The sequence below is a fragment of the Peromyscus maniculatus genome, chromosome 4, assembly GCF_049852395.1.
Source record: "Peromyscus maniculatus bairdii isolate BWxNUB_F1_BW_parent chromosome 4, HU_Pman_BW_mat_3.1, whole genome shotgun sequence".
NCBI lineage: Eukaryota > Metazoa > Chordata > Mammalia > Rodentia > Cricetidae > Peromyscus > Peromyscus maniculatus.
Window position 1 is genome coordinate 54,964,306 of NC_134855.1, and position 27,004 is coordinate 54,991,309.

At 42.0% G+C, this 27,004-nt stretch overlaps 1 protein-coding gene across 4 annotated transcripts in view; it reads right to left on the bottom strand.

The window, feature by feature from the left end:
- Ccdc141 (coiled-coil domain containing 141) overlaps nt 1-27,004 on the bottom strand; it is a 157,867-nt gene that overhangs the window by 54,600 nt on the left and 76,263 nt on the right. For all 4 annotated transcript variants that reach the window (XM_076569743.1, XM_076569744.1, XM_015988611.3 and 1 more), the window contains 2 exons: nt 23,756-23,950; nt 9,531-9,703 (listed from right to left, as the gene is read on the bottom strand). In XM_076569743.1, coding sequence (XP_076425858.1) covers nt 9,531-9,703; nt 23,756-23,950 — 368 coding nt within the window. The remainder of the gene's footprint in view (nt 1-9,530; nt 9,704-23,755; nt 23,951-27,004) is intronic.

Here is a 27,004-nt window from a genome sequence, read left to right on the forward strand (position 1 = left end):
ACTGAAGCAAACCATGGCGCCCGGTTACTCCATCCCCACTCTAAAGCACACCGCCCTGTGCAGCTGATGGAGAAGGGAGAGGGATGACCAACGGGCTAATGATCTGTGGCCCCGGGATCGCATTGGAAAGATTGATTGACCTTTTGGTTTTCTCTGTGAGAATGGATTTGTTGGCGCCTGTCAGCAGTGTGAGCATGAGGCACGTCAGATTATTCCTGAGGTTGACTTTGGCGTCCCAATATCACAGATGCTCAGGCATGTCAGATTGAGAAGGCTTCTTCAGACATTTGTTAGAAGCTCCATCATAGGGGCATTTTAGCCTTTACTCATTAAGTCAATCGAGGGGAAGAGGGAATAAATGCTTGTTTGTTTCTTTTTTTTTTTTTTCAGAAAGGAAAGACATATTGACTTCTGCTTCCAGAATAGACTGCTCTGTTTACTGTAGGGAAGCAGTCACCCTATCTTTGCATCTGTCGCAAGTGGAGACTGGGGGAGGGGAGCAAATCCCCAAGTTAATGCATTCTAATGATTCATGCCAGAGCATGGCAAGTTGCTTTCAACCCTTTCATAAATTACTATTGGCAGCCCATCTGGATTAGGAGCTGAACCAGATGGTGAGCACTTGACGGCTTACTCTGTCTCAGCACACAGGATCAGCTGACCGGAATTTTCCTTCCGTTTATGGCAAATGACACTTGGAGATGGGGCGGGGTGGGGAGGGTCTCCTGTCTAGCTTGCTGCTCCCTTTACTAAGACCTGAACAGCGTCCTTTCTTGCTTGTGACTATCTTCATTTGGGGGAAGACAAGCACTATGTCTATTTTTCAGCTTTGAAAAAGTGCTGTTTGCACTGCAAAAGTGAAAAGCATGTTTTTACATATTTTTGCTGATTTGTTTTATATTTTGATACTTTTTCTCTACAAAACATATAATAAACACAAATATTTTGTAGGTAAATAGTGATAAATACATAGAAAGTAAACAGTAAGTGAGGCTGGAGTCACAGGACTCCTGAGTTCTGGTCCAGATGGATGAAAGATTCATTTCTCTAAGACCATAGGGACCAACATATGTGTGCCATGAAAAGAATGCCATAGCTGGGATTCTACATGAACTCAGACATGGAGATGATATTATTTCTATTTACAAAAGGAGGCTGAAAAATATTGCGCCCACAGCCACAGGGCTATGGAGTCAGACAGAGTAGGACAGTCAGGAATTTCACCAAACCATCTGCTAACTTCCTGGTTATCCTTCTGAGAGCCACAAATCCTCCAAGAGAGAGCAAAGCAACCAAATAGCCAACGAACAAATCCCATCACACTGGTAAGAGTGTGACCATTTTCCAAATGAGCAAGGCAAAGCAAGGCTAAGACCCTCAGCCATCAGCCGAGAAATGCACTCCAGTTCAAATGAAGTCACCTGAAAATAAACACACCTGAAGCCAAGAGAGGTAAAGGGAAAACCAACCCTCAAAATGAAAGATCAGGAGGTCCTGGTAACACGCAAGCCCTGCCCCTAGAAAAGGAGCTGTCTGCAATCAGTGCTGTGGAGAGAGGGAGACTAGATTTTCTTCAGGGGTAAACCCTCTCCTAGGTAATCCAATCTCAAGTGGGCATCCCTAAATATATGTACATATGAATAACACTGAATGGAGTCAGTAGGTTGTTTGTATGAATGTCTGTCTGTCTGTCTGTATGTATGTATGTATGTATGTATGCGTGTATATGCATATGTGTGTATATACATTAACAATAATTATAAAGGAGGTCATGAGCTTGATAGGCAGTGGTGGTGGCCCAAGGAAGGAGCTGGGGGAGCAGAAGGTTTGGAAAGGATGTAGATACAGTCCTAATGCAAGAAATTCTCAAAAAAAAAAATAAGTTAAAGGAAACTCCAAAACAAAAGTACTCAGAAATAAAACAAAATGGGATACAGAAGAGAAGAATTAATCAGAAATCCAAGAAATGGGAATAACAGTTACTAGAACTAAGAAAAATCACTGAATGGAAACAAATGGGGAGCTAACAAAAGAGAAAGGCAGCCAGAGGGACCACGAGAACACAGTACAGAGCAGCAAAGGAAGAGGAGAGATGACGGCAGTCCTAGAGACAGACTGACGGACTCCCACAGCCTCCAACAGGAGCCACAGGCGGGAACCAAGAATCACATGAAACAGTACTCAAAAAGAGGATTGTTGACATTTCTTATAACTCATGATGGGCTTAACAAAATGGCACAGCAAGAGATAAACAGATAAACACACATATTTGAGATCATTGGGAAAATATCAAGCTGCATTTTTATGTTTCTCTTTGCAGTAAGTTTTCATTTTGTATTTCCCCCACCAACACATAGTTAGTAGTACCCCAAGCATTCAATCTGGGGTCTGCTTTTACCTATTTATATGACTCTATCATTACAAAGGCTTCACAAAATTCATTTTCATATGGGTTGAGAACGTTCTCTGACATATTTGTCCCGACACTGGCCAAACGCTTTTCTACTAAAGGGAAATACTGGGGTTACCTTCGGGTTGCCATTATTCTGACCAGCACTGTGTCGTTCCTAAGTGTGTCTACTCACATCCCCTTCTCCATCTCTTCTTCCTAATTCCCTAAGCTGAGGGAACTCCTCCTCAGCCAAGCAGGGAAGAGCTTTCGACCTCTCAGGTCAGCCTCCCTCTGTTGTCTCTGCTCTTCCCAAGCCAAGGGACTCGGGCAACTTCACATCACATCATCAGCCTCATAAGAAAGTAAATTTGCTGTAGAATGACTAACATTTTATTAATAGATATTTTATTAAAAAATAAAATTTAGATATTTTATTAAAAAATAAATTGATAGATACTCCTTTAAGGCAGCCTAAGCTTTGTGATATACTCCATACTAAGAGTTTCAGGATGAAAAAAAAAGCATAATCCTTAACAGTGTTTATTAAGTGTTAATATGTTTAGACTACAAAGTTGCCATTTACTCAACATCTAAAATGAACAGCTTATTATAGACATGGGGATATTTGAAAATCAGCTAAGTTCAAACTGTCCTAGGAACTCAATTTTGTAATTTCCCAAAGTTTAGTATCTGACATTTACCACCTAAATCTATCATTAAACTCCATTAAAACCAATTACTTTTTTTGTTTTTATTTTTTTAAAACAGGGTTTCTCAGTGTAGCCCTGGTTATCCTGGAACTTGCTCTGTAGAGTAGGCTAGCCTCAAAATCAGAGAGATCCACCTGCCTCTGCCTCCTGAGTGTTGGGATTAAAGGCGTGCACCACCACATCCAGCCCCAAATAAGTTATTCTTAAATTCTGAGGTGTTTGATGGAACTGTTGCAGAAGTCAATCACAAACAAATCTGTTCGGCAAAAGAGCACAGTGCTATTTTCTTGGAGGGCTGGCACTGCTTCTGTTCCCGTTTATGGATAGAACAACACATTGTTACTACGATGTGGCTTTTCTCTAATGTCATGCCTGCTCCTGAAGAGTTCACGCTACCTACTATGTAAATGTCAAGAAAGGATGCTGAGGGTTTTCCTAGGTGGCTTCTCTTCCTGTGACCACAGTGATACAGACACAGGTGAAAGGACAAGGGGTAATCAGAGCAGCAGGGTGAGACGGGAACAAAGGAGAAGATTCGAGAAATGCAAAGGGATACACGGAATTACGTGACTGCTGGTAACTCTGGGCATCTTGGCCTGAAGATAAAATCTTCCCCGTGGTTCCTCCCACTTTTACTCCTCCACTCAGCCCACTCTGGTCTCTGTTCAGAAGTATGTCTGTCTTCTCTGAAGTACTGTGTACAAAGGCCTCCTCCCCAAGGGTCTCTTTTTACTAAAACACATATACTTCATACGTATCTTCTCGACTGGATGCCAATATGTTCTTGCAATTCTGAGACAGGTTATGGATCTTTGTCTGACCTTGAGGTCACAGCTATTTTTTCCATATGTTCAACAATGTTTTAAATAAATCCAAAGAAACCTACAGAAAAGGCGAAGCCTGACTTGAAGCGAGAGAGAGAGAGAGAGAGAGAGAGAGAGAGAGAGAGAGAGAGAGAAAGAGAGAGAGAGAGAGAGAGAGAGAGAGAGAGAGAGAGAGAGAGATATGAAATTCCTCTAGAACATACTAGAATAAAAGAGAGTCCAGGACAGTGAGGCAACCAGGCTCCTTGCCATCAGTGCGAGTTGAATCAAAAGAGGAGAAAGACCAATAGCTAGCAATCAAATGGAACAATTCAGACAAGCAAGCTGGTCCTCTACCTCCTCCTGCTGTGGGACACATTTTACAACAAGATGTGAACTTCTCTGGGCCCAGGTCCTATTCTGCAAAACAGGGGTAATGATGGGTCAGTGCACACCCTGGAGGGTGATCATTAAATCCATCATGTACGATGTAAAGGATAGTGTTCTCCATGGTTACTAGTGCCTGTCAACATGGTCCCACTCAACTCTCCTCCTCTTGTCTACCTCTCCCTCAGCCACACTGCCCTTTCTGACTCAGCATGGTTGGTCTTTGTTGGGGCCACTTACCTCCCAGGGAATCATGGGAGCTCTTCTTAGCCAGTCCTCCCTTGACCCCAGAGCCTGAAACAGTCCCTGCGACACAGTCCCTCTGTATCACATTCCACACAGTACCTCCTGCTGCAAAGGGACATCTCACTTAGAGACTGATTTGTTGAGTGGCTCTTCCCACCAGAATACAAACAGCATGACATTAGATCACCTGACTAACAAAACACTGAACATGGTTCGGGAATGAACAAGTGAATGAAAGGGATAAATTCTGCCCGAAGTTCATTAACATCTGTAGTACCAACTGAGGCAGTGGTAGTCAATGGAAATGAAAACTGTGGGAAGAATAAGCATAATCCTGATTAACTCTTACTTTCCTCCCATTCTGGCAAATACGAAGAACAAAGGATTTATAGGAAGGAAGTCACATGCACTGGATTGGAGCAGATAATAAAGTTACACAGATGCAAAATATTCAGCTAATATGTTTAACCACGATAAGATAGAACAAAAATGGTACCTTCTTTCAAGCAGGGATAGAAACTGAGCTAATAGAAGCTCACATATAACTCCTAAATGAAATTTTAACAAGGAGGAAAGGCAAATGAATATTTCAGAAGGTAGCCTGGTCCTGCTGTGTGCTTTATGTTTTAAGCTCTGAAGTTGGAGCTGCACTTAGAGAAAGAGATAGAGATCCTTTTGCTTTTAGACATCACTGTCACTTAAACTTCAGATCAAGCACTTTCAAACACCCAAGCTTCTTGTGGCTTAATACCAAATAGTGTGTGGTAGCAGGCCACCTTTGGTTAAGAATGATGTCAATTAAAGCCTAGGAGGAGATGAAGGGGACCAGAAGCCAAGGGCTTTTGGCCTGGCTGTGAGTCTAAATTTGGCTATTTATCACATGCTATTATAGGTAACTTGTATCATAACTTCGTGCAAAGGAATGCATGAAAATATCATAATACAATGTGCCTCGCTCATGTGACAGATGTTACCATCTGAAGAGATAAAAGCCACTCAATGATCAGAATTATCATTAGACTATTGGTTAGATTTAGAAGAAGCGAGGAAATGTGACCATTACCACTATTCATTCTGTGAGGCTGCTTGGAGTTTAAACCTATTTGATTCCAGGATGAAAAAACAGTATGAATCTGTTCCTCATTCTTTACAGAAGAACAATGACAAACGTCTCAGTTTACCCAGAACGCTTTATTTCAGATAAATATTGCCAGGTCCAAAAGAAACTCAGGATGAATGGCCAACAGAGGTATCTGTTAGTGTACTAAAGTCCATGCTGGCCTCCAGACTCACTCAGTAGCCACGGCTCCTCTCGGCTCCTCTCACCTGCTCCCTACCCTTCCAGCTCCCGGGCTTCCCTTCCAGCTTCTGAGTCCTATATGACCCGCCACTTCAGCCACATGTACTCCTCCCCCATCCCCTTTGCTTCCCCTCTCCTCCTCTCTCACTCTCCTCCTTTTCTCTCCTCTCATGGTCCAGTTCAGAATACTGATCATGTTCAGTCTACTGCTTTTCTGCTCTGGACTCTTCCAGATGCCTCTGGCTGTTCTCGCTCATGTATCTACAATAAAAACTTTCTCCTCAACCATATCCTCATTTCATTCAAATGTAAACTTCTGAGTTTGTTTTTTTTTCTATTATTAACAGTAAAAAGTTAAATAATAGGGCCACTGAAAGTCCCACCTGCTAATATTTCAATTCTAAATCCTGCCTTTGTTATCAGAAGAGAAATACTTAGCTCCTCCAATTCAACCATGACCTCCTTCCTGTTTAACTGAAATGAGCACCACTGTTTGGAATGTCTCACCCTGCTGCAATCGTTTGAAACAACCACATGGCTCTTCGTACATGTTTTTAAACCTAAAGTTACTATGTAGTGGGTACTTTCCATGTGCAAGGAATGGGGTTGTATTATTTAATTACAAATATTAAATGGGAATTTCCATTTTATGGAGGACAGAGAATCAGAGTTGGGCTTGGAAGTCACAGCACTATTCTGGCTCTCAACACACACAGTCAAACTTCCTTGAGTCTCAAGTTTCTGATCCATGACATTTTGGAACTGTGGTGCTTTGTGACCTGGTGGTGCAGCTGGCATCTCACGGTTTCGGAAGCCGCTGTGATACTCCATATAGACACTTCGACATGTTCAAATGTCTGTCGTCCCTGCCACCATTCCAAACTCAGCCTTCCCTGCAGAGCGGCTGTGGTGGGCAAGTTCCCTCTTTCCTTTGATGGGAACCTGAGTATTTGGAGATGGATCAGGTGAAGAAAGGGGAGCAAGATGGATAGAATGTGTGGGATGGAGGTCAGCAGCCACACTATCCTCTGGCTTGCAAGTGAGGTTCTAATGTGTTTGTAATTTGGTTTTTAATGGATTTCTATTTTGCATCTACTTTCTGAAATCAAAAATATTCCTCACCAAGAAACAATTTCCCTTTACTTTCAGTTCCCTTTGAAAATGGAAGTGACATTGATTTGTAAAATTAATGGGGCAAGCAAACATCCTGGTACTATTATGAAGCAAGCTTATACTTTTGAGATGCTAACAGAAACAAACTCTAATTTTTTAAAAAATCTAGTTAGGTAGCCATTAATTTAATTTTCTTGCCATGGTTCTAATTACTGCCTTTTTCTATTAAGACCCCAACTGCCTCCTGAAAAGACAAAATGATAAACTCCTCTTTGGAAAATGGGGTGAGTATAAAAATTAAGAGTAGAAAGAGCAATGGAGAGAAAAGAATTGGACTTGATGAGTAAATGAATATGCAAGCCATACAAGAAGGATGAGCCAAAACGGAAGGGGAGGAGAAGAGGGAGGAGGAGGGGGAGGAGGAAGATGAAATCAAAGCACATCAATCAAAACTTTAGGTACCAAAATCAAAGTACTTCAGACTGGAGCCAACAGGATAAAGTTTACAAGTATAAACTTCTGACCACCTTTCTGAATTTACAAGTGAAGCATCAAACTGAACCAAAAAACAAAAAAGCAAAAAACAAAAACAACAACAACAACAACAAAAAAAACCCTCAGTTTCTGGGTGAGAAGCAGGAGTTGAACTTCCTGTTGGGCCTTAGGTGACCAAGAGAAGACAAAGGTGTGACCCGGAGAAGGGAGGCAGGAACACAAGGGTTGTGATGGCACCAGCTGACGTAAGAAGTCAGGGCCAGACTTCAGAAAAGCCAACACCCAGGATCTGTGGGACAGAGCACCAGGTAGGAAGGAACAACCTGAACCAGAACCCCAGAAATCAGGGAGGGTGTCTGAGGCTGCATTCTCATTTGTACACACATGGGGAAGCTCCCTGTGGCCAGACAGAACAACACAAGCAGTTAGCCTGACCAGGAAAATAACATTGGCCAAGGCTGTGAGACCTAATGACGATAACAGGCCTCACCACTTACATCTGACAAGGCCAACATCCAACAAGTGTCTCTTGTATCTTATAGACAGTCTTCTGCACAGCTCAAGGCATTTGCAAGGAGTAGACGTGGATCGGGAGGGGAAGGGAGGAAACGGGAGGAAACAGCTGCTGTAGGCACATGGGCCCACACGGGGTGTGCCCGGGGCCCTCTAGTCGAGTGGAAAACAGCTTTATCTGGCATCTGGCTCAACACCTAAGTCAAGAGACCAAGCAGTTCCAGTTGTTGTTGGTAGTTGTTCCACAGGGGAGAAGTGTTTGCCCTTGCCATGGCCTCCAGTTTTTGGCTCTTTCTGGGAGACCTTGGATTATTTCTAATCTCAGTTTTGCATGGTCCCATGGCAACCATCTAAATGCCTGAATCAAATGTCTCTCTCTGTCCAGTTCAGCCTGTTTTCTGGAAAGAAAATTCCCCATGCCTAGACATCCATGGGCACACTTTAAAACACATCCAAAAGAGCGAAACGGGGCGAAAAGGAAATGAAACCATGTTTACCACATCCCACCTACCTCGTTCCTCAAATTGTGTTTGTGCGTTTCAAGGAAATTACAGCTACAGAAAATGAGAACTGGGGTTTAACCTCCTTGGGCAAATCTATTTTATCTCTTTCTGTTAAAAACGAAAGTGCTGCTGATTAAATGTAAATGCTATCTTCCTGGCTGATATCTGCTCCAGGAACTGCCGTCAAATCCCCACACTTTCCACATGCATTCTCCTTCTCTTTCCCATTGCCCCCTTCCCCACTCATGCCCAGCCAATTCTCAGCTCACCCCGATGCACCCACTGAACATGCTCATGGAAATGATCCTGGCACATTGCTCAAGAGCATGGAAACAGGAGCCTGTACACTTGGATTCAAAAGCTACCTCTGTCCCAAACCAGCTCTGTGATCCCACTTTCCAGTCACTTAAGCTCTCTGTATCACAGTTACCTTGTCTGGGGAAGGCAAACATTCTTCGTGTGTGTTTCATAGAGTCACTGTGTGGATTAATGAGATAATGTCCCTAAAGCCCTTGGCCCAGTGCCTGGCACACAACAGGCTCTCACTAAATGTGAGCTTTTGTTATTAATAGTTACCTTTTATTTGCGGTTTTGTTCAGTGCAATAGCCAGGTAAAAAGGAAGTGGGAATTCTGGTAGTGTTGTGCTGTGTTTTGTTTTGTTTTTCTAGAAAGGGAAAATGGGGCAATAGAGAGGCTCATGAACCGAGGGAGACAGGAGAAGCAGGATGGGGAAAGCTTGGCCTGAAAAACTCCTCCCTGTTTTGTGCATCTCACCCCCCCTGCCGGGGCCCCCCCCCCCCCCCCCCCCGCTACCCCCCAGGCACACAGGGACAAAGCTTTAGCATCTTTAAGTCCTCATGCTCTGACCAGTGGCCTCACTTCAGGGCCAGCAATGTTGTGTTCAGAATCACTGCAGAGCATAATTCAATAGAACCTTTTAAGCCACATCATAATGCAGCCAAACATTAAAAGCAGGGGGGGGGGGAACCCTGTGCAACTTATTTTTACCAGGTTGTGGAAACTGTGAAAAACCTTGTTACACTGGGGATAAAGCAGACTTCACTCACCCGCAGGAGTCTACTTGGCTGATTAAGGCCTGTCCCTTTTGCAGAGCATCGGCTGCGGAGTCTTTAATTTCTCTGTGTAATTCCTCATGCCTCGCTGCCAAGACAGGCAGGCTTAAACCCTCTGATTTAAGGAGCTTAAGGTAAGCTTCGACTTTTCCAAGTACATCAAATGCCTGCCAAAAAAAAAACATACTTTCATTTTCTGCTTTTCTAGTTTAAAACTCTACATCAATGTGTACACGAAACACCGGCGATTAAAGCAGACCATTGAACTTAGTAGTTTGAACACAGCAACAGAAAATGTTTTAGTTCTGGAAAGCAGCTGTGCAGTCCCCACTTAGGGAAACTTACAGCTGAGTTCAACATAAATAAACATCAACACCATAAAAGTCCTGAAATAACTTACATCGAGAAGATACCTGTATGACACAGATAGACACTAGCATGAAATTCGGAGAGTCAGACTGAGATCTTGTGTATTTTATACTGTACACACATAATGGATGAGCTATTAGAAATGTAGTAGACTTTCATGACCCAAATATCTCTGTAATAAATCTTAAAGGGAAACTTCCTAATGAGCTATACATTGAACCTGAAGTACTAGAGAGACACTCAGGAAAGTACCACTCTGGTTTTCCCCCTGACCTTTTAAAATATGACCTTGGCCCATTCCATCCAAGGCATCACAAGAGGTGATTATTATTCAATTCTGGAACAGTGCAAAGGCTGAGAGCAAAGTCAGAGTTTCTGATATACTAAAAAAAATTATGCAGGAAAAAGGATAGACCTTTCAAATCAAGGCATTATCTAAATTTTTTTCTTTATGTGTGTGCTTGCACGCACATCTGTATACCACTTGCATGCCTGGTGCCTGTGGGGGCTAGAAGAGGGTGTGGGGCTCCCCTGAACTGGTGCTATCGATGGTTGTACAGATAGCCCTGGAGGTACCATGTGGGTGCTAGGAACTGAATCCCAGTCCTCTGCAAGAGCAGCCAATGCTCCTAACCAAGCCATCTCTCCAGCCACCTCTGCTCAAGGTATTGTCTTAAAATAAGATTTGTAAACTCCTTCATTTTCTATCTCCATTGGCAGAACTGTCCAACATAGTAGATGAAGTTTACCAAATTAACATGGAATATAAAAGAGCTGTTCATTGGCTGTTGAGGCTTAGATGACATTAAGATACAGAGCATTGGGCTGGAGGGATGTCTTAGCAGTTAGGAGTGCATACTGTTCTTGCAGAAGACCTGAGTTTCATTCCCAGAATCTACGCTGGGTGGTTTACAACCTCCCGTAACTCCAGTCCTAGGGAATCTTACATCCTCTTCTGAACTCTACAGACACTTGCATTCATGTTTATATCTCACTCGCCCCCAACCCCAGCACACTATGCAAACAATCCAGAAGTAATGTAAATAGAATGAAAATATATACAAGATAACAAGGATAATAAAGGAAGATTGTAATTTTAAAAGAGATAAAGTAGAGTATAATCTTTGTAGGTCTCCTGACAGCCCATTTCTGACCTTTGGCCTAGAGGGAAGATGAGTAAACTGAGTCAAAGAAAAGCTGATCATCAAGAGAATTCTTCCCTTTGGTGCTATTGGGGAAACCACCTTGCAGAATGCTCCCTACCACTCCAAAGAACAGTTCTATCCCCAAAGGAGCACAGTGCCATAGAACACCAGTTAGTCCTGTGGAAACCTTGAAGTCGAGCCTTTCTGGATTGCTAAGCAGGAAGCCACTGGGCTTGGCAGGGGCCCACAAGAATGGGGTTGGAATTCCCCACAGAAGACTGTCAGGGAGGATCCCAGACTATCAGAGACAAGAGCCGGTGGACTAGTGGAGACCTGAGGGCAGCAGAGAAGTGTGGCTGAGTTCATTCTCATAGAAGACAGTTTGAAGGCTTCAGCAGTGGACTTGGGGTGTATGGAGCATGAGCCCCTGAGTTCAGCTTATTGTCTTAGGGAAGGATGTGAACAGTCAAATTCAACCTGGACAAAATGGGAAACTATAGCAATCTCTCAAGTGCTTTTCTATGTTGAGATTTTTCTTCTCCCTCCGATGGCCTCACACTTCCAGGTTTGCTTTCTCTAGCCACTGAAGCCTTTGAAAGAAACTCGGATACCAGGAATCCTTTCTTACTTGACCACTTTTCTCTTGCAGTTGGAAACAAAGCAAAATGCAGCGATATGCTGACGCTAGCAAAGATTTTTTTTACGGCTTTCTGGGTCTTTCTAGAGCTCACTGAAGCATCACTGAGGAACAAGCACCTTTTCTGGGATCTTACTTTTAATTTTAAATTTGGGGTTTCTTATTTAGGATAAAAAATGGAGCCTCTAGTTAATTGAGGGTAAGAAATAAAGTCAATACCTAAAGTAAACTTCTGGCATAGCTAAAATTATCTTGGATTCCCTTAAATCCCACTAAAAGTTTAAGGCTGGTGAACTGTTGCGTGTTATATTTATACTTTGGATTGATGAACTCCAAGCTCCACCAAATAAAGAGAAAAATGGAAACTCTACATGTAAATGTCAGAATCTGCTCTACTTTCTTCTTTAAAAAAAAAAAAAGAAAAAAGAAAAGGAAAAAAAAACAGCTTTAGTATCCTCTAACAATAGAGGAAGGATGGAGAATTCAAGATACTATTCCTTGCTTACAAATCTCACTCCATTTTGTTTTAACAATAAACCATGCCATACTCATTGCAGCATTGAAAATTAAAGGAAGTAAAAATGAGGCAGGATGTGCAGGAAGAACTCAGACATTGCTAGCTGCTATTCTAAATCTTGACGACACCTCAAATGCATCTTTAAAAAGTCTCCAAGGACACAGCTGCCTGTTGCCTGCCTTTCATTCCCTGGGGATGTCTTCTGTGATCCTACCCCAGCAGGTGCCTCTCTCAGACCTCAGCCACGGCCTCATTTCATAGGGGTTAGAAGCTGAAACTGCAAGGCTGTTACAGATGCATGTGCAATGTCACTGTGCCCTAGTCATGATGCTATAACAAAGGTACGACTTCCTCAAAGAAAGAATGAAGATAGAGTGGAGATCCAAACACACACTAGAAGTAAGAGTCATATGGCAAAAGCAAAGGTAACTCATTGACATGGAATCAAGTGAGCCAAATGTTCTTCTTCCACACTCTTTTCTCCAGTAGATCAAATGTTAGGGATATACTTCATGATTTCCCCTACAAACTAAAGCAAATGATAAAACTATGACAATATGAAGGAGATGGTAGGTTTCCTTCTTTCATTAGCATAACACAAACTCATGCAGGACACCTGTGAGTAAGGTGAGCCAGACAGCATAAAGGAGTTCATTATTTATGGTGCAAGATTGCTTTCTGTTGTCACAGTAAAATACCAAGACCAAAAGCAAACTCTGGAGAAAAGTCTTTATGACATCTTAGAGATTAAAGTCCATCGTTGAGGGAAGTCTGGGCAGGAGCCCAAGGCAGGGACAGAGGGGAGACCACGGAAGAACAGAGCCACTGGCTTGCCTTGTCACAGAACCCAGGATCACCTGTGCTGGGACAGCACCGCCCACAGTGGCCTTGGTCCTCCGCAACAACCACTAACCAAGAAAATGGCACAGACATGTCTACAGGTCACCTTGATGGAGGCAATTCCTCCATGAAGGCTCCTTCTTTCCAGATGACTCTAGTTTGTGTCAAGTTGACAAAAACCAAGCATCCCACTTAGTTTTAAGCATAAGTGGGGGGATAGGTTCTGCAGACACAAAAAGAAGAGCTAAATCTTTGGGCTTTAAAAGAACTCGTCTCTTATATTCAAAATTAATGTCAAAATTATATTCTCTGTGACTGACTGAATTATATGCGAATTTCCCTTCTCTCGTTCCCATGTAGAATTTGAAGAGGAATCCATGTGCCAGTTCCAGAGATGGTCTAAGCATCATCCTTCGCTCACATTTCACTCATCCCAAAATAGCAGACTCTTTTTCTATGTTCCCTATCCATAGGAAACTTGATATACTGGATCTCTTTGCTGCAGTTACAGCATGGAAGGTCTTTCTGACAGGAAGAACACCATGAGCTTCACACAGACTATTGGAATTAAAGTCTCCTCCCTCTTGGCCTTTCTTTTCACAGCCCCCTGTGTCTTCCAGCCTTATATGTCCAGAGAGCATCAAGTTTTTATGACTAGACTGGGAGGAAAAGATAAAAGTACAAGGACAGTATTTTCCCCTGCTGGGTCCTAGCTCATCTGAACCATCTCACATGGTACTACTCAATCCCCCCCCCCAGACACGGAGAAGACAGGTCAGCTCCTTGGAGCCCTAATTTGGAAAAGATTAAGGAACTGCTTGGCTTTTGTTCTTAAAGGGGCCAATAAAAAACAAAAAACTTTCCTGTTCCCTTTGTTGAGAACAGCTCCAAGGTCAACTGCACCAAATCAAACAGATGGTATCAGAGAACGGTGTGTTTTATTCTTTTTTTGTATATCTAAAAGACTCATGATTTAAAAACCATGAGTCATCCAGCATAATTTTGCTGCCATGCTGGTTCACAAAGATGTTGGATAAATAGCAGTGTTAGATTTTTGACTAATAAATTTGGAAAGAGTCAATATTAGATAACAACAGAATGACACCCTGCCCTGGAAAATGGCCAAGGATGCAAAACTCAAAACGGCTTCAGACCAGAACCTCTGATCCCACCACCTTTGGAGGGTCGGGGTCCCTCTGGGTTGCTTATACAAGGACTCATGTCCTTACCTTCGTATCCTAAGCATCACTGAAGACAGCTACGGTGGCTCAGGCCAGAGAACTGAATCGCTGTTCAGGACATGGCCGAAGTTGCTCCAGCTTGTGAAGCCATGAAGACCAGGAGCTGGAGGAAGATGAATTTCAGGTCCTCCTTCCCCATGCCTCTCATCTCCCACATCTGTTCCTTGCTTCTCAAAGTTGGTTTGCTCCCCCTGCACCATCCCTTCCAGGCGCAGGGCAGATGAGTGGGACTAATAAGCTGTATTTAAAGCTATTTGTTGCTCAGCAGGTTTTCCTTACAAGTTGAAAAATACCGGAAAAGAAGCTTCGGATTGAATGCCGGTATCAGCAGCATTTTAACAACAAGGAAGCTTCCATTACCAACATCTTAGTCTCCCTGAGGCAGATCCACCTCACAAATGAAATGAGACTCATTAAGCAGAACATGAAGCTTCTCAGGTCTATTCACCATTTTTTTCTTTTATCTTAATCGACATAAGTGATTTTTTAAGGATGATCTTTGTACTCTTAATATGAGAAATCGTGTATGAATCATTTCTACTTTAATCCCTTTAAGAAATATCCAGTGACATCTACAAACCATAAACTCAGCTCTGAGCTGAACATAAGATTTGCCACATTAGAGTGGCTGAAGCAATATGAAATGCATACGGACTGGAAGAACAACGGCTAGCTCTCAGCAAGCACTTAGTTATGCTGTGCACTAGCCATGTATCACCTTACTTAGATGGCCTGGTGATCCTGTAAGGACACAGAATTAGTATTTTTATTTTACAAATAAAGATGCCGGGTGTGGGGGAAATTTAATGAATATCCAGGCCATGCATTTAATAAATGTGTCAGGGTAGATTCATGCCCAGCCTGGCTCCAAGATCCACTATGTTATTGTAGCAGTCATGCTAACAAATATTTCTAAATTTTTCCTTAAGGCCCTCTAGTCTGTTTTATGCTCCAACTATACCCTTAAAACCTATACAATTTATCACCAACCCTAAAAATTAATGGAAAGATATTCTTGGAAGTAAATGGCGATTGTTAAGACTTATTTTTGAAGAGAAAACTCAAGTTCAAAACTAAACTGATGTGCTGTATAACCAGCTGTTGAGTCATTCATACAACATAAAAATTTTGAACACTAGGTGGCATACAAAGATGATACCCTCTCTCTTGGACAGTAAGAAATACCACAGAAATAATAAGAATGAGTGAGTCAATGCTGCCTGGAGACGATACATGTGATAATCTCTTTTATTTAACCCTACCTAGCTTCTCAAGCATGACACAGAAGTTGTACTGGGAATTTGTTTTCCTTGGGTTTTGTGGAAGAATTTCCTTTTTCAAACTGAGCTTATCCTAAATACTTTGGATCAATATAATCTGTTATGAACAACACAATATGGTTTTCTTTGTTGTATGATATTTTCCTGGGGAGATAGGAACAAATGTCTACTTACACTATATAAGACAGACTAAAGTAGAACTCTCTCAAAGTCCAACATGGGTGACCAATGAGTTGGTTGGGCTAACTTACAGGACACAGGCTAGGGATTACTTACAGGATCATGGGTGACCACAAAGAAGCCATATCAATGGAAAGTCCCACCCCGGCATAGATGATAGCCTTTGCACAGCTTCAAAGATAGTCTTTTCCCTTTGCTTAACTTGCTACACACAATATATCCACTAGCTCCCCTTTAGACTATGAGGCTGTGTGCATTTAGAGACAGGCTGGAACCTCAGGTGAGGGGCCAGTGACTCTTCTCTCCTGAGAAAATATCAACAATCAATAGGTCCTGCCTTGAAGATGTCTTGCACGTAACCATGGCTGGTTCACGGAAGGGGAGACCTGCTATGCTCGGAGGGTCCTCGTCTCCAACAGACCAGGAGTTCTATAGTTTGTATTTCATGTTCTCAGTGATTCAAATAATTAACTAGAAGGCAGTATTCTAAGTGTTTGGGTAAATACAAAGTGAGACAGACATATTTCTTAGCCTCGGGGAATTTTAATTAGGCAAAGAAAAATAAATCCGCCAAGAAATGACTATACCACAAGGCTGAATTTGTTCACTGCCAAAAGAGATATATAATAGTGTAGAAGTACACATGGAAGGACACCCAATGAATACATTCATGACTTAAGGGTCCACTGACAAATTTACTGGAAACCACTTACTAGTGAGTAGGAGTAAATTGAATATCTCTTTTTCTATTTGCAGTACTGGCGGTAGAACCCAGACCTTACAGACACCAGGCAAACATCCTACTATTGAGCTATACAACCTCAAAATTGAGTATCTTGACTATCAGACGTTTAAGCTGGAGGTGGGTTTAGGCTCTTATGATGAAGGATGTTAAAGGCATCCCTTATTTTCCATCATCTATTTAATACTTCTGAACTAATAGTTTAGCCACTTTCATTGAATATTTGCTGAGGTTTAAACAAGCCGATTGATCTCTGAGCTTTAAAGTAAAGGGTTCTAAACCCCAGAGTCATCATTCTCTCAGGGGGACAGAAGGAAGAGAGATGAACTGAAGATGTCAACATCAATTTTTGTGGTGAGATTTGACTTATAATCTTTTCAAGTTCTTAATCATTTCTTATATATTATATAGTAAATGATAAACAATTGCTGGGGGATGTCTTTTTGTATGCTGTGAGTATGTGTTTCTCTGATTGGTTGATAAATAGAGCTGCATTGGCCTAGGCAGGGCAGGATGGATCTAGGAAGGAAAATCCAAGAGAGATGGGAGGAAGAGAAAGGAGAGGCAGAGACACCAGCTGCCATCGAAGGAACAACATGCCAGCAGACTGGTAAGCCACAGAACACGAAGCAAAATGTAGATTAATAGAAATGGGTTAATTTAAGATATAAGAACTAGATAGCAAGAATCCTGCCATAGGCCATGAAATTGGTAATTAATATTAAGCCTCTGAGTGATTATTTTATAAGCAGCTGTGGGACATGAGTAGGAGAGATTCATCCTGACTGCAGGGCCAGGCGGGACCAGAGAAAACTTCCAACTACAAACAATAGCAACAACTACATATATAATAGATAATATATAACATATATAGTATCCACTATATATTGTAAATATATGTGCGCACACACACACACACACACACACACACTCCTGAGTATGGCATCCACACTCCTCACTGAGCCTCTGGCTGCCTCTATTGCCTCTGCTACTCTTCACTCTGATCTTCTACCACACTCCTCAGGCAGTGACTTAGCCCAGATTTCCTGAGCACAGCCTATCTGTATATCTTCCCTTTGTGTGTTACCTGCCCAATGTCATTCAGTGGTTACCTTACTTGACACATTTCCCCCGGTCAGGCTCTGCTCAGTGCTCCCCTCTGTGCTGGCCCTAACCCATCATGCCTATCCTACAGTACATTGCTCTGTCTTATAAACCACACCTGCCTCTGGCTTTACTCAAGTACCTATCTGACTCAGGGCAACAGTAGGACACAACATTATATCGGGGTGTAAGAAGCTTGGTGGAAAAGCCAGTGTTCCAGTTATTTCTAAGAGAAAAGAAGTGACTTTTAAAAAGAGGAGTCCAAAGGAATAAAGAGATGGACTGGTGGTTAAGAGCCTGTGCTCTTAAGAGAGGACCAGAGTTTGGCTCCCAGGAGCCCATGGCAGCTGACTCACAAGAACTTGTAACTCCAGCTCCAAGGGATCTGATTGCCCTTTCTGGCTTCCATGGACACCTGCACTCATGTACATAGATATGCACATACACTTACTTAAATCTTTTAAAAATCTTTTTAAAGGAGGATTCTGAGACACAGTGCTCAAGAACTGTACAAATACGTAACTTATAAAAATTTTCTAACAATTAGTTTAATTTCCAGATTTCATTTACATAATTTTAAGAAACTCCTTCTCAGTAATATTTTTTAGGTTTCTATCTGGGCATGTTTCCTCTTTCAATCTGTTCAATAATTCGGCCGTTGTAATTGTTCTCCACCAATGTGCTTAAAATATATTTATTTGTAAATTGTAAAATGAGGAATATGTAAATGGGAAAAACATACAGCAAATGCCATGCTTAATCATTTTGTTTTCATATCAAACAGAAATGTGGCTCCAGGCATTACTGTCCTGTGTTTTGAAAAGCAACCACACCTTTTGCAATAGTGATGGCGGAAGCAATGGAGGCCATGGCACTATGCTTCATGTGAGTACTTAGGTGTTTCTTTGAATGCCCCAAATTTAGTTCACCTTGGCCATCTGAAGGTCAGACCATGTTCACAAAATGGACTTGGCTTTAGGTTTTTCTGCTTGTTTCCCCCCCAGAGAAACCATGTGCCTGGGAACAGAAGGTAGGGGCATGAAACTTGACAACCTTAGGGCCATACTTGACAGATTTGGGTTCAGTCATGACTGTTGCATAAATAAAAGCTTATGCTATTCTGATCTTAACACACTGGATATTCATCCTTCCTTTGTTCAGTCCCAACCCCCAAATAACGATAACTCCTTCTTGGGCAGTCTATAGATACTAACAATTTTTCATGAAATGCTGAAAATATAACACACGTGATAACCTACAATTGGGAAGGATGAAAACTTAGAGGGATCAAGGTAGTTCTGTAACAGATGTTTCAAGCAATGAGAGTACAATGCAGAGCACTATCAGGGGGAGCACCCTTCTCCAGTCAACTGTTACTCACTGTAAATCACCAACATTGCCAGTTAATTAATGGCCGAATGACTTAGCGAATAGGTTCACCAAATACAGTCGGACACTCTGAAAAGAAAGGGCATCCATTCTTCATGGTTCAGTCTTTACCTGGGTTTTAGAGGCTGGTTTAGGACAAATACAGCAACATTCCCTAAGGCCCATGTCTCAACATTGCCACCTGCTGCTAAGTCCAGATTCAAACAGTCATCTCTCTAGAACAATGCACTGCTCACAGGTTTCTCTGCTTGAGAAACAGATTCAGACATTTTGAGTAATTGTCCCCAACTTCTAGGCTAATTACAAGGTATCAGTTGGGTTCCCAGAGCCATGAGGCAAAGGCATTGGGGGAATTGTTTTCTGTGTGGACAGTTAGGTAATTTTTACAGCTTCCTAGATCTCAAAATTTGGAAACTATTCTGACATAGATTTTCTGCACATTTTGCTCTATTTTGTATCCTCTGGATTTATAATAGTGCCTGTTGCAGAGAAGTTGCTCAATAAATATTCACTAAATAAGTGAATACCTAAAGATGAAGGCAGTTACTGCCATGGATTTGCTGTACTGCTTATTCAGTGACTTCAATGAATGAATGTATTTATTCAGTCTAGAATTGGTAGAAAGGATATAACAATAATCATGTGGAAGAAGTCTGAGTATTATATATGACATAAAAACTTACTGTCTATTCTGTAGAGAAACTTTACATCTATCCCTTTCTACTTATACAAAGTTGAAAAATACTATTTGGGGTGGTGGTGGTGTGTGGTGGTAGGGTGGTTATGGTAATGGTGATGGTGGTGGGCTGTGTGTGTGTGTGTGTGTGTGTGTGTGTGTGTGTGTGTGAGTGTGTGTGTGTGAGTGTGTGTGTGTCTTAAGTGGTTGTGGTGGTGGGGTGTGTGGTGGTGGGGTGGTAGCAATGGTGGTGGTGGTGGTGGTGGTGTGTGTGTGTGTGTTAGGGTGGTGGTGGTGGTGGTGGTGTGGTGGTGGTGGTGGTGGTGGGGTGGTGGATGGGCACATGTCAGAAGAGGATGTCAGGTTTCCTGCTGTCACTCTCTGCCTCATTCCCTGAGACAAGGTTTCTCAAGGAACCCAGAGCTAACCTGTCAGCCACCAAGCTCCCATGATCCTCCTGTCTCTGCCCTCCACAATGCTGGAGTTCCAGGCATGCACAGGACTATGTCCAGCATTTTATGAGGATCCTGGGATCTGAACTCAGGTCCTTACATTTGTGAGGCAAATGCTCTTACCCACTGAGCCATCTCTACAGCCCCTCAAAAAGCATATTTTAAACCCCCTATAGTAAGCTGACATGCACACCATCCCAGGATCTCATTTTTCCACAGCACTAGCATGTTCTGCTCATTGACACAAGACAGAACACAAGGAATTTCAGGCAATGGGTTTGTTTGCTAGGATAATAATTCTCACATCAGAAGCAGAATTGGTATCTGTGGGAAAGGGCTATCTTTAGGCAGGGATTTCTTTGTCCCCCCACAGCACTTATAGAACCAGTAGCTGTGGATTCTGCAGGTATCAATCTTCCCATGTGAGGTGATGTCACCCCCGAGACAAAGAGTAGACTTGCTGCTTGCTATCAAACAGCAGATTCCCTGAGTTGAGCATTCCTCTCTTCACTCCTCACTGTGGGGCAGACATGTGCCCATGCTGATCTCCATCACCCATGTTGGAATTGGGACACACTGAGCTCATTTGTATGCTGTCACCCAGCTACTGCTTTGCTGGGTCATCATTTGGCACTGACCCAGAAACCAAGTGTCTTCTGCCAGCATCTATGAACAGACAGCATGTGAGCCTGAAAGTCAGGTAAACTCTCAAGAGTCCTTAATGTTTGGGAGCATGACTTCATCTACAAACACAAATACTCACAACAAGGAAACCCAGACATATCACAGGGAATTTTCAAAGAGAAAACAGCTTCTGAGATAAACAATGTAAATTTAAAACTACCCCACTTACTAATATACACAGAAATTCTAGCCTAGAAAATTATCATTATTATTATTTTAGGTTTTTGAAACAAGGTTTTTCTGTATAGCAGTACTGTCTGTCCTGAAACTTGATTTGTAGACCATGGTAGCCTCAAACTCACAGAGATCCACCTGCTTCTGCCTCCCAAGTGTTAGGATTAAAGGTGCGCACTAGCACCACCAGGCAGAAAATTATTTTGAAGACTTGGAGATTTATTTATGAGTTTTCTGCCAAGATAGGTAAAATGGTAAGATTTTTTTAATTTGCAGAATCCAAAATATGAATTAAAAAGAAAAATGTCACTTATAAGTCATAAGCAGCGTTTGATTCTTAGCTTATATAGATTTGCTCTCTACATAATTTCATCATTTATTTTATCTTACTAACATAGAACAATGCATGCAGATGCATGATTAACCTTCCAATCTATAAACTCTGGCATCTGGTTCTGTCCCAGTTCCGATATCCATCATCTTTCACATTGAGTTATTTCTTTTTAATTTGGAAATAATTTCCTTAATAAGAAAGAACTCTAAACCTTCCTGAAAACCATTGGCCACAAGTTAGAGCACAGGTAAATGCCAGCCAACTTTACACTTTGAATATTTAGCATGCTGCTGGATAAGATAGAGAATCCAGGAATCTACTCTTTGGGGTTCTCTTCTCTAGACCAGACTTGCAATGCTGTGTGAGATTCAGAGAGTATCCACTCTTGTCTTTTCCCTCCCCTTCTCCTTCCCAGCTCCCTCCTCCTCTCCACCAATTCATCTTCTTTAACTTTTACCATTTCCCTCAGGGCCTGAAAATGAAGTCAGATGACAAACGGCCAAGGCAAGGTATCAAATAATGAATGTCGAGAAACCAAAATAATGAGAGAACAAGAGAGGGTGGGGGAGGGAAGGAGGGAGAGGGAGAGGGAGAGAGGGAGAGAGGGAGAGAAAGAGAGGGAGAGAGGGAGGGAGAGAACTGTCTACATTTTGCAAGGCTGTGAGCTATGCGGCTTCTATCAGAAGCATTGTTTTAGAGTAACACGTTCTATTACTCTTTCCCTGAGCAGCAATAATGGTCAGCTTGAAAACAGCTCGCTCACTCTGTAGACTAAAGGTGTGACGGGAATTTTACAACCTCTTACTTCAAAATTGGGTGGCTGAAGAGAAAAAATAACTAGCAATTAACATCTACTCAGTTCAGTGTCTCCACCTATATGCTGTATCTGTGTCCTGCTTTAAAACTGTGAGACCCCCCAAAATCCCATCATTAACCAAGAGTACTTGTTTAATAGGTTTACTGAAATTCTATCCTCTCTCTTTTCGAATTCTGCCACTCATCTTTTCAAAAGATTTTTGTAAGTAAAGAATTTCACAATTAAGTAAGCATGGAGCTCACTGTACTCAGAGCGCCCGTGTTGTGATTTTTAGAGCACAGTGTGTGTAGTAGCTTCCCTTACCCTATGCTTTTTGCCTTGTCTACCTTTAAATTGCTGAAATTTAACTATTTAAATGACTCCAGTGCAGAGGTCTGGAGGTCTATGTTACTGTGGCAAAGGTCAAAAACCTTTCAAATAATATCACCACTCACACACATGGAACATCACCTCTGTATATAAACAATAGCGATGCATTGCTCATGGTTCTGGAGGTTGGAAGGCTGAGATCAGGACGGGACAAGGGTTCTGTTGTGATGAAGGCTCTTTCCTGGGATGCAGACTAACTTCTTGTGTTCTCATGTAGCAGAAGGTGAGGTGGAAATCCTATTCTAGAGACGCCAGCCTCTGACCTAGTGACTTGTTCCTGAGGAGTCAAACATTACCACTGCCAGGACCATCTGCTACAACGGTGAAGGCATTTGCCCAGGGGAAGTGGCACCCTTCTCCTACACAAGAAGACCCACTGATGGTCTGTAACAAGGTTCTTCCTTGCCTTACTTAAAAATGTAAGCCCAAGGCAGAATGGCTGATGTGAGGTAGTTTCTGACCTTAGGACTCCATATGCACAGAAGACTTGTAATATCTATGTGTTTCTGCCTAATAAACTAAAGAAACTGTTTTAAAAGAACAAAAATGGGTCAGGGATATAGTTCAAGTGGTAGAGTGCTACCTTAGCATGCACAAATCCCCAGTACTATATAAACTGGGTGTGGCAATGCATGCCCCAAACCTCAGCACTAGGGAGGCAGACAAGAAAAAGTCAGATCAAGGCCACCCTTAGCTACACTGGGCCCCGGAGGCCACCCTGAACTACTCTTTGAAACAAACAACAAAAGGTGTTTTGGTAACACTGTTAAGGTTTCTTTTTGACCTGAAGTATTTTATATTTCCTCATCTCTGGGAGAAACATTTTAATATGGAGAATAGTGTCTCCCACAAACAGACCAATGGGAGCTCTAAAAGGGAACTTTTTAAAAGCTATTTTTGTTGTTGTTTACTTCTTTGGGTTGTTTGTTTGTTTTTGAGACAGGGTCTCACTCTGTAACTGGCCAGGAACATACAGATTAGGCGTGGCCTCAAACTCACAGTTTCCTGAGTATAGGATTAAAAGTATGCACCATGAAACCTGGCTTTGGAGTTACTTTAAAGACTAACTCTGTACACATCAAAACATAATCTCTTAACTTTGAAAAACAACCAATAGCCACAATAAGAATATGATTTTAAAATTCTTCTATCAGTTTGCTATTCTACACAGAATTTAGCCTTCTATGATGTGCCCTGAGCAGACGACATAATGGGTTTCTTATTGGTCAGCCCTGGTACCAAAGATTATCATCTTGACCTCACACTGACCTTATTAGCCCTGTTAAAAAAGTCATGTGCCATTGTCAACCAGGCTTTTCTTTCCACCATGAGTCGACCAAACTCTTCTTGCAGTCGACTCAGTTTCTGGTTCGAGAGCTGTAGGTGTTCTTTTTCTGTGAAGTCCTTGGACAGTAGGATCTCCAGGGCCTGGCTCTTCAGCTTCTCTATGGCTGAATTCCATTCCTGCAAGAGAACATCCTCTTTAGTGGTTGCACAGACACTGTCACAATTGAATGTTTGTGCCTCCCTCCCCAAATACAAATGTTGACACGGAATCCTTGAGTGTGATGGTTGTAGGAGGTGGAGCCTTGGGAAGTTAGGTCAGAGGGTGGAGCCTCTGTAAATAGGATTTCCACCTCTCCTGCTGCTGCTGCCAGAGAGGAAGTTAGTCTGCATCCCAGGAGGGAACCCTCATCACTCATGACAGAACCCTTGTCCCTTCCTGACCTCCAGAATCATGAGAAATACACTGTTATTGTTTATCAGCCTTCCTGTCAAGTTACAGCAACTAGAACTAAGACACCCACTTTGTAATCCCTCATGAGATTCAGGGGACATGGATCAGAACTCTGTCACTACATTTTCCAGTCCATAAAGTCTAATGAATAGTGTGGAAGCAAATGCTACATTATGAGTTTGAGTACCAATGTGTAGTTACAATAGAAAAGGATACAGAGAACAGGCTCCAGAAGAAGAGAACAGGAGAGAGGAAATGCCAGAGTGACTGATGCATCACCCTAATTTCAGATCCCATCCATCACTGTTACCTCTACCCCTAAACAAGCTCAGCATCCCTAAGTCATTTCCTTCTATTTGTGTTTGTCTAAGTGTAAAGAAAAATGTACCCCACCCACAATTCAGTCTCCTTGTCAATGGAGCAAGTATGTACAACAAAGGAAGAGAAATCACATGTCTACAGCTATTGTTTTTGTGTTAGCCACCACGGAACGAGAGATTGAGATTCATTACTCATCATAAGATAAATCCCCGTCAGAACGCAGTGTTTTCTTCTTGACCCTAGTTTTGTCTACTAATGCTTCACACTTAATGATACATATGCATGTCAGAAAAAAAAAAACCTAACTTTCTACTTTATGTGGCATGAGGGTTAAAAATACAACCAGTAGAGAAGAAAATATGAGTTGGAATAAACCAGTATTTATGGTAATTTCTTGAGTAAGTTCAAGTTTCTTGAGTGATGCCAGATTGGTCCTCATAAAGCAACAATTGCTTCTAAGATGGCTGTCTTGTAGTGTGTTTTCTGATGCCATCTCAGCTAACACTGAGTAAAGCAAAGCACAGGGCAGTTCGTGAAGCATAAAAAAGTCAACATCAGACTTGAAACATCTCAGCCTGGCTCTGTCCTTGCTTGTCTGCTATGCAAAATATCCTGTTATTAAATTACATTGGTCATATTATGCTGTATAAAAGAAGTCTAATCTTAGGGTCACGTGCTATTAACGTTTCCATTCATTTCATAAGACACACTGAACACTACATATATGGTACAGTCAGGAACTTCAAAGAAAGAATAAAATGTAGCTTCATTCTTTAGCAATAAGTATATTATTATTTCACACAACTATCCTCTATTACATTATGAAATATATTAAATATGAATACACAATATGGTAGTGCTTTCCGTGACAATGAGTGGGTCTTGAAGGTAGAAATGGCATATACTCTTTCGTAATAGCCATGGAACCTGTCCCAGTATTTATTCAAGTGAAAACTACTTTGATGGAGGGATATGAAAACAAGGAAGGTAGGTTAAGGGGTTAGGATGGGGGTGGAGGAGTGGGAGGAGCCTGTCGTAAATGTGGCTTGTAATTGCAATCTTTGAAAATCTTCAGTTTTGGGTGTTTTTTTTTTTTTTCTAATGTTTTTATAGACTCGGGAAAGTATGTTACAAATGCCGACCGCCCACAAGAAGGACCTCTGAGGCTAGCTCCTGGGTCTCTGTAACAGGCTACCTTTCGGGGAACTGAGGATACAGATTCCAAACTCTCCACATTTCTCACTGACGAGAAAAGCTGTGCTCATAGGCATGGGCTTTGTGCCACATGCAGTCTCAAGATCACTCACTTTTTAAAAGATCTTTGTGTCCCCACTTGAACAGAACAAATACATCTCACCGCATTCTTCTCTAAAGCATGGTAAATATCCCTCCCACTTCAAAACCAGCAAAGACCTGTTGGGAAAGAACAAATGTTCTTGGAGTGGTACAGTCCCCAGTAAATGCACCAACCCTCACTGAGTATCAACTCTCCTCTCAGTTCTGTCATGGCCCCTGTTTCCTAATATTTGATCTTCATGTATGAGTATTTCTTTTTCCCAGTTCTGAGCTAGGAGTAACGGGATGTTCCCAAAATGTTATTGGGTAGTGTGATACTCAGTGTTAAAGGGAACAGGGTTCTGTGTCCCAGGAATTCTCAAATCTCTGCTAGGCTGGTGTGTGCCAAGACCTTCTTGGAGGCCCTGAGCTTCCTGCTGGTTTACCTGCTAACCCAACTCTTCCTGTTTCCTTGTTTATTTTTCCTTATTTCTTTCCATTTCTTTTATGTATGCATGTGTGCTGTGCAATGTGTATGCACTGGTATCTTTTGGCATGTATGGATGTTCATATGTGGGCACATATCTGTCAGTGTATGTGGAAGCCCATGTATGGTTGGTCAAGAATCATCCTCAATAACCTTTCTACTTTATTCACTGAGGTAGGATCTCTCAATCAAACTCAGAGATCACTGATACGGCTGATGCTAACTAGTCTGCTCCCAGGTCTACTGTCTGCCACTAAGGTTGGAATTATGGGCCATTTATGTGCAATTCCAAGGATCCAAATTCCAGCCTGACACCTGTATGAAATGGACTTTAGCCATAGAACTACCTCTTCAGCCTTCTTCTTTCTTTGTACATTTAACTACCCACTCGATCCATCTCAAGATTTTGTGCCATTATTTTTATAATCCATTAAGACCTGTGGGACAGTCTTGAACTCATGTGAAGAAATGCTTAATGCATGAAGATGCAGAATAAAACAACTAGTTTTTATTTTTTTAATTGGCATTGGCTAGAACCTTCTGCATTCATTCATGAGAAAGGACCTTTAATAAATGCAAAATCTGGGGATTGCTTAGCATGCTATGTGTAAGGAAAATGCAGATAAAATCAGAATACAGAGAAATGGTTCATAGCCATGGTATATTCTGCTTGACGGCTTGAAGCTTTAGGATGCCA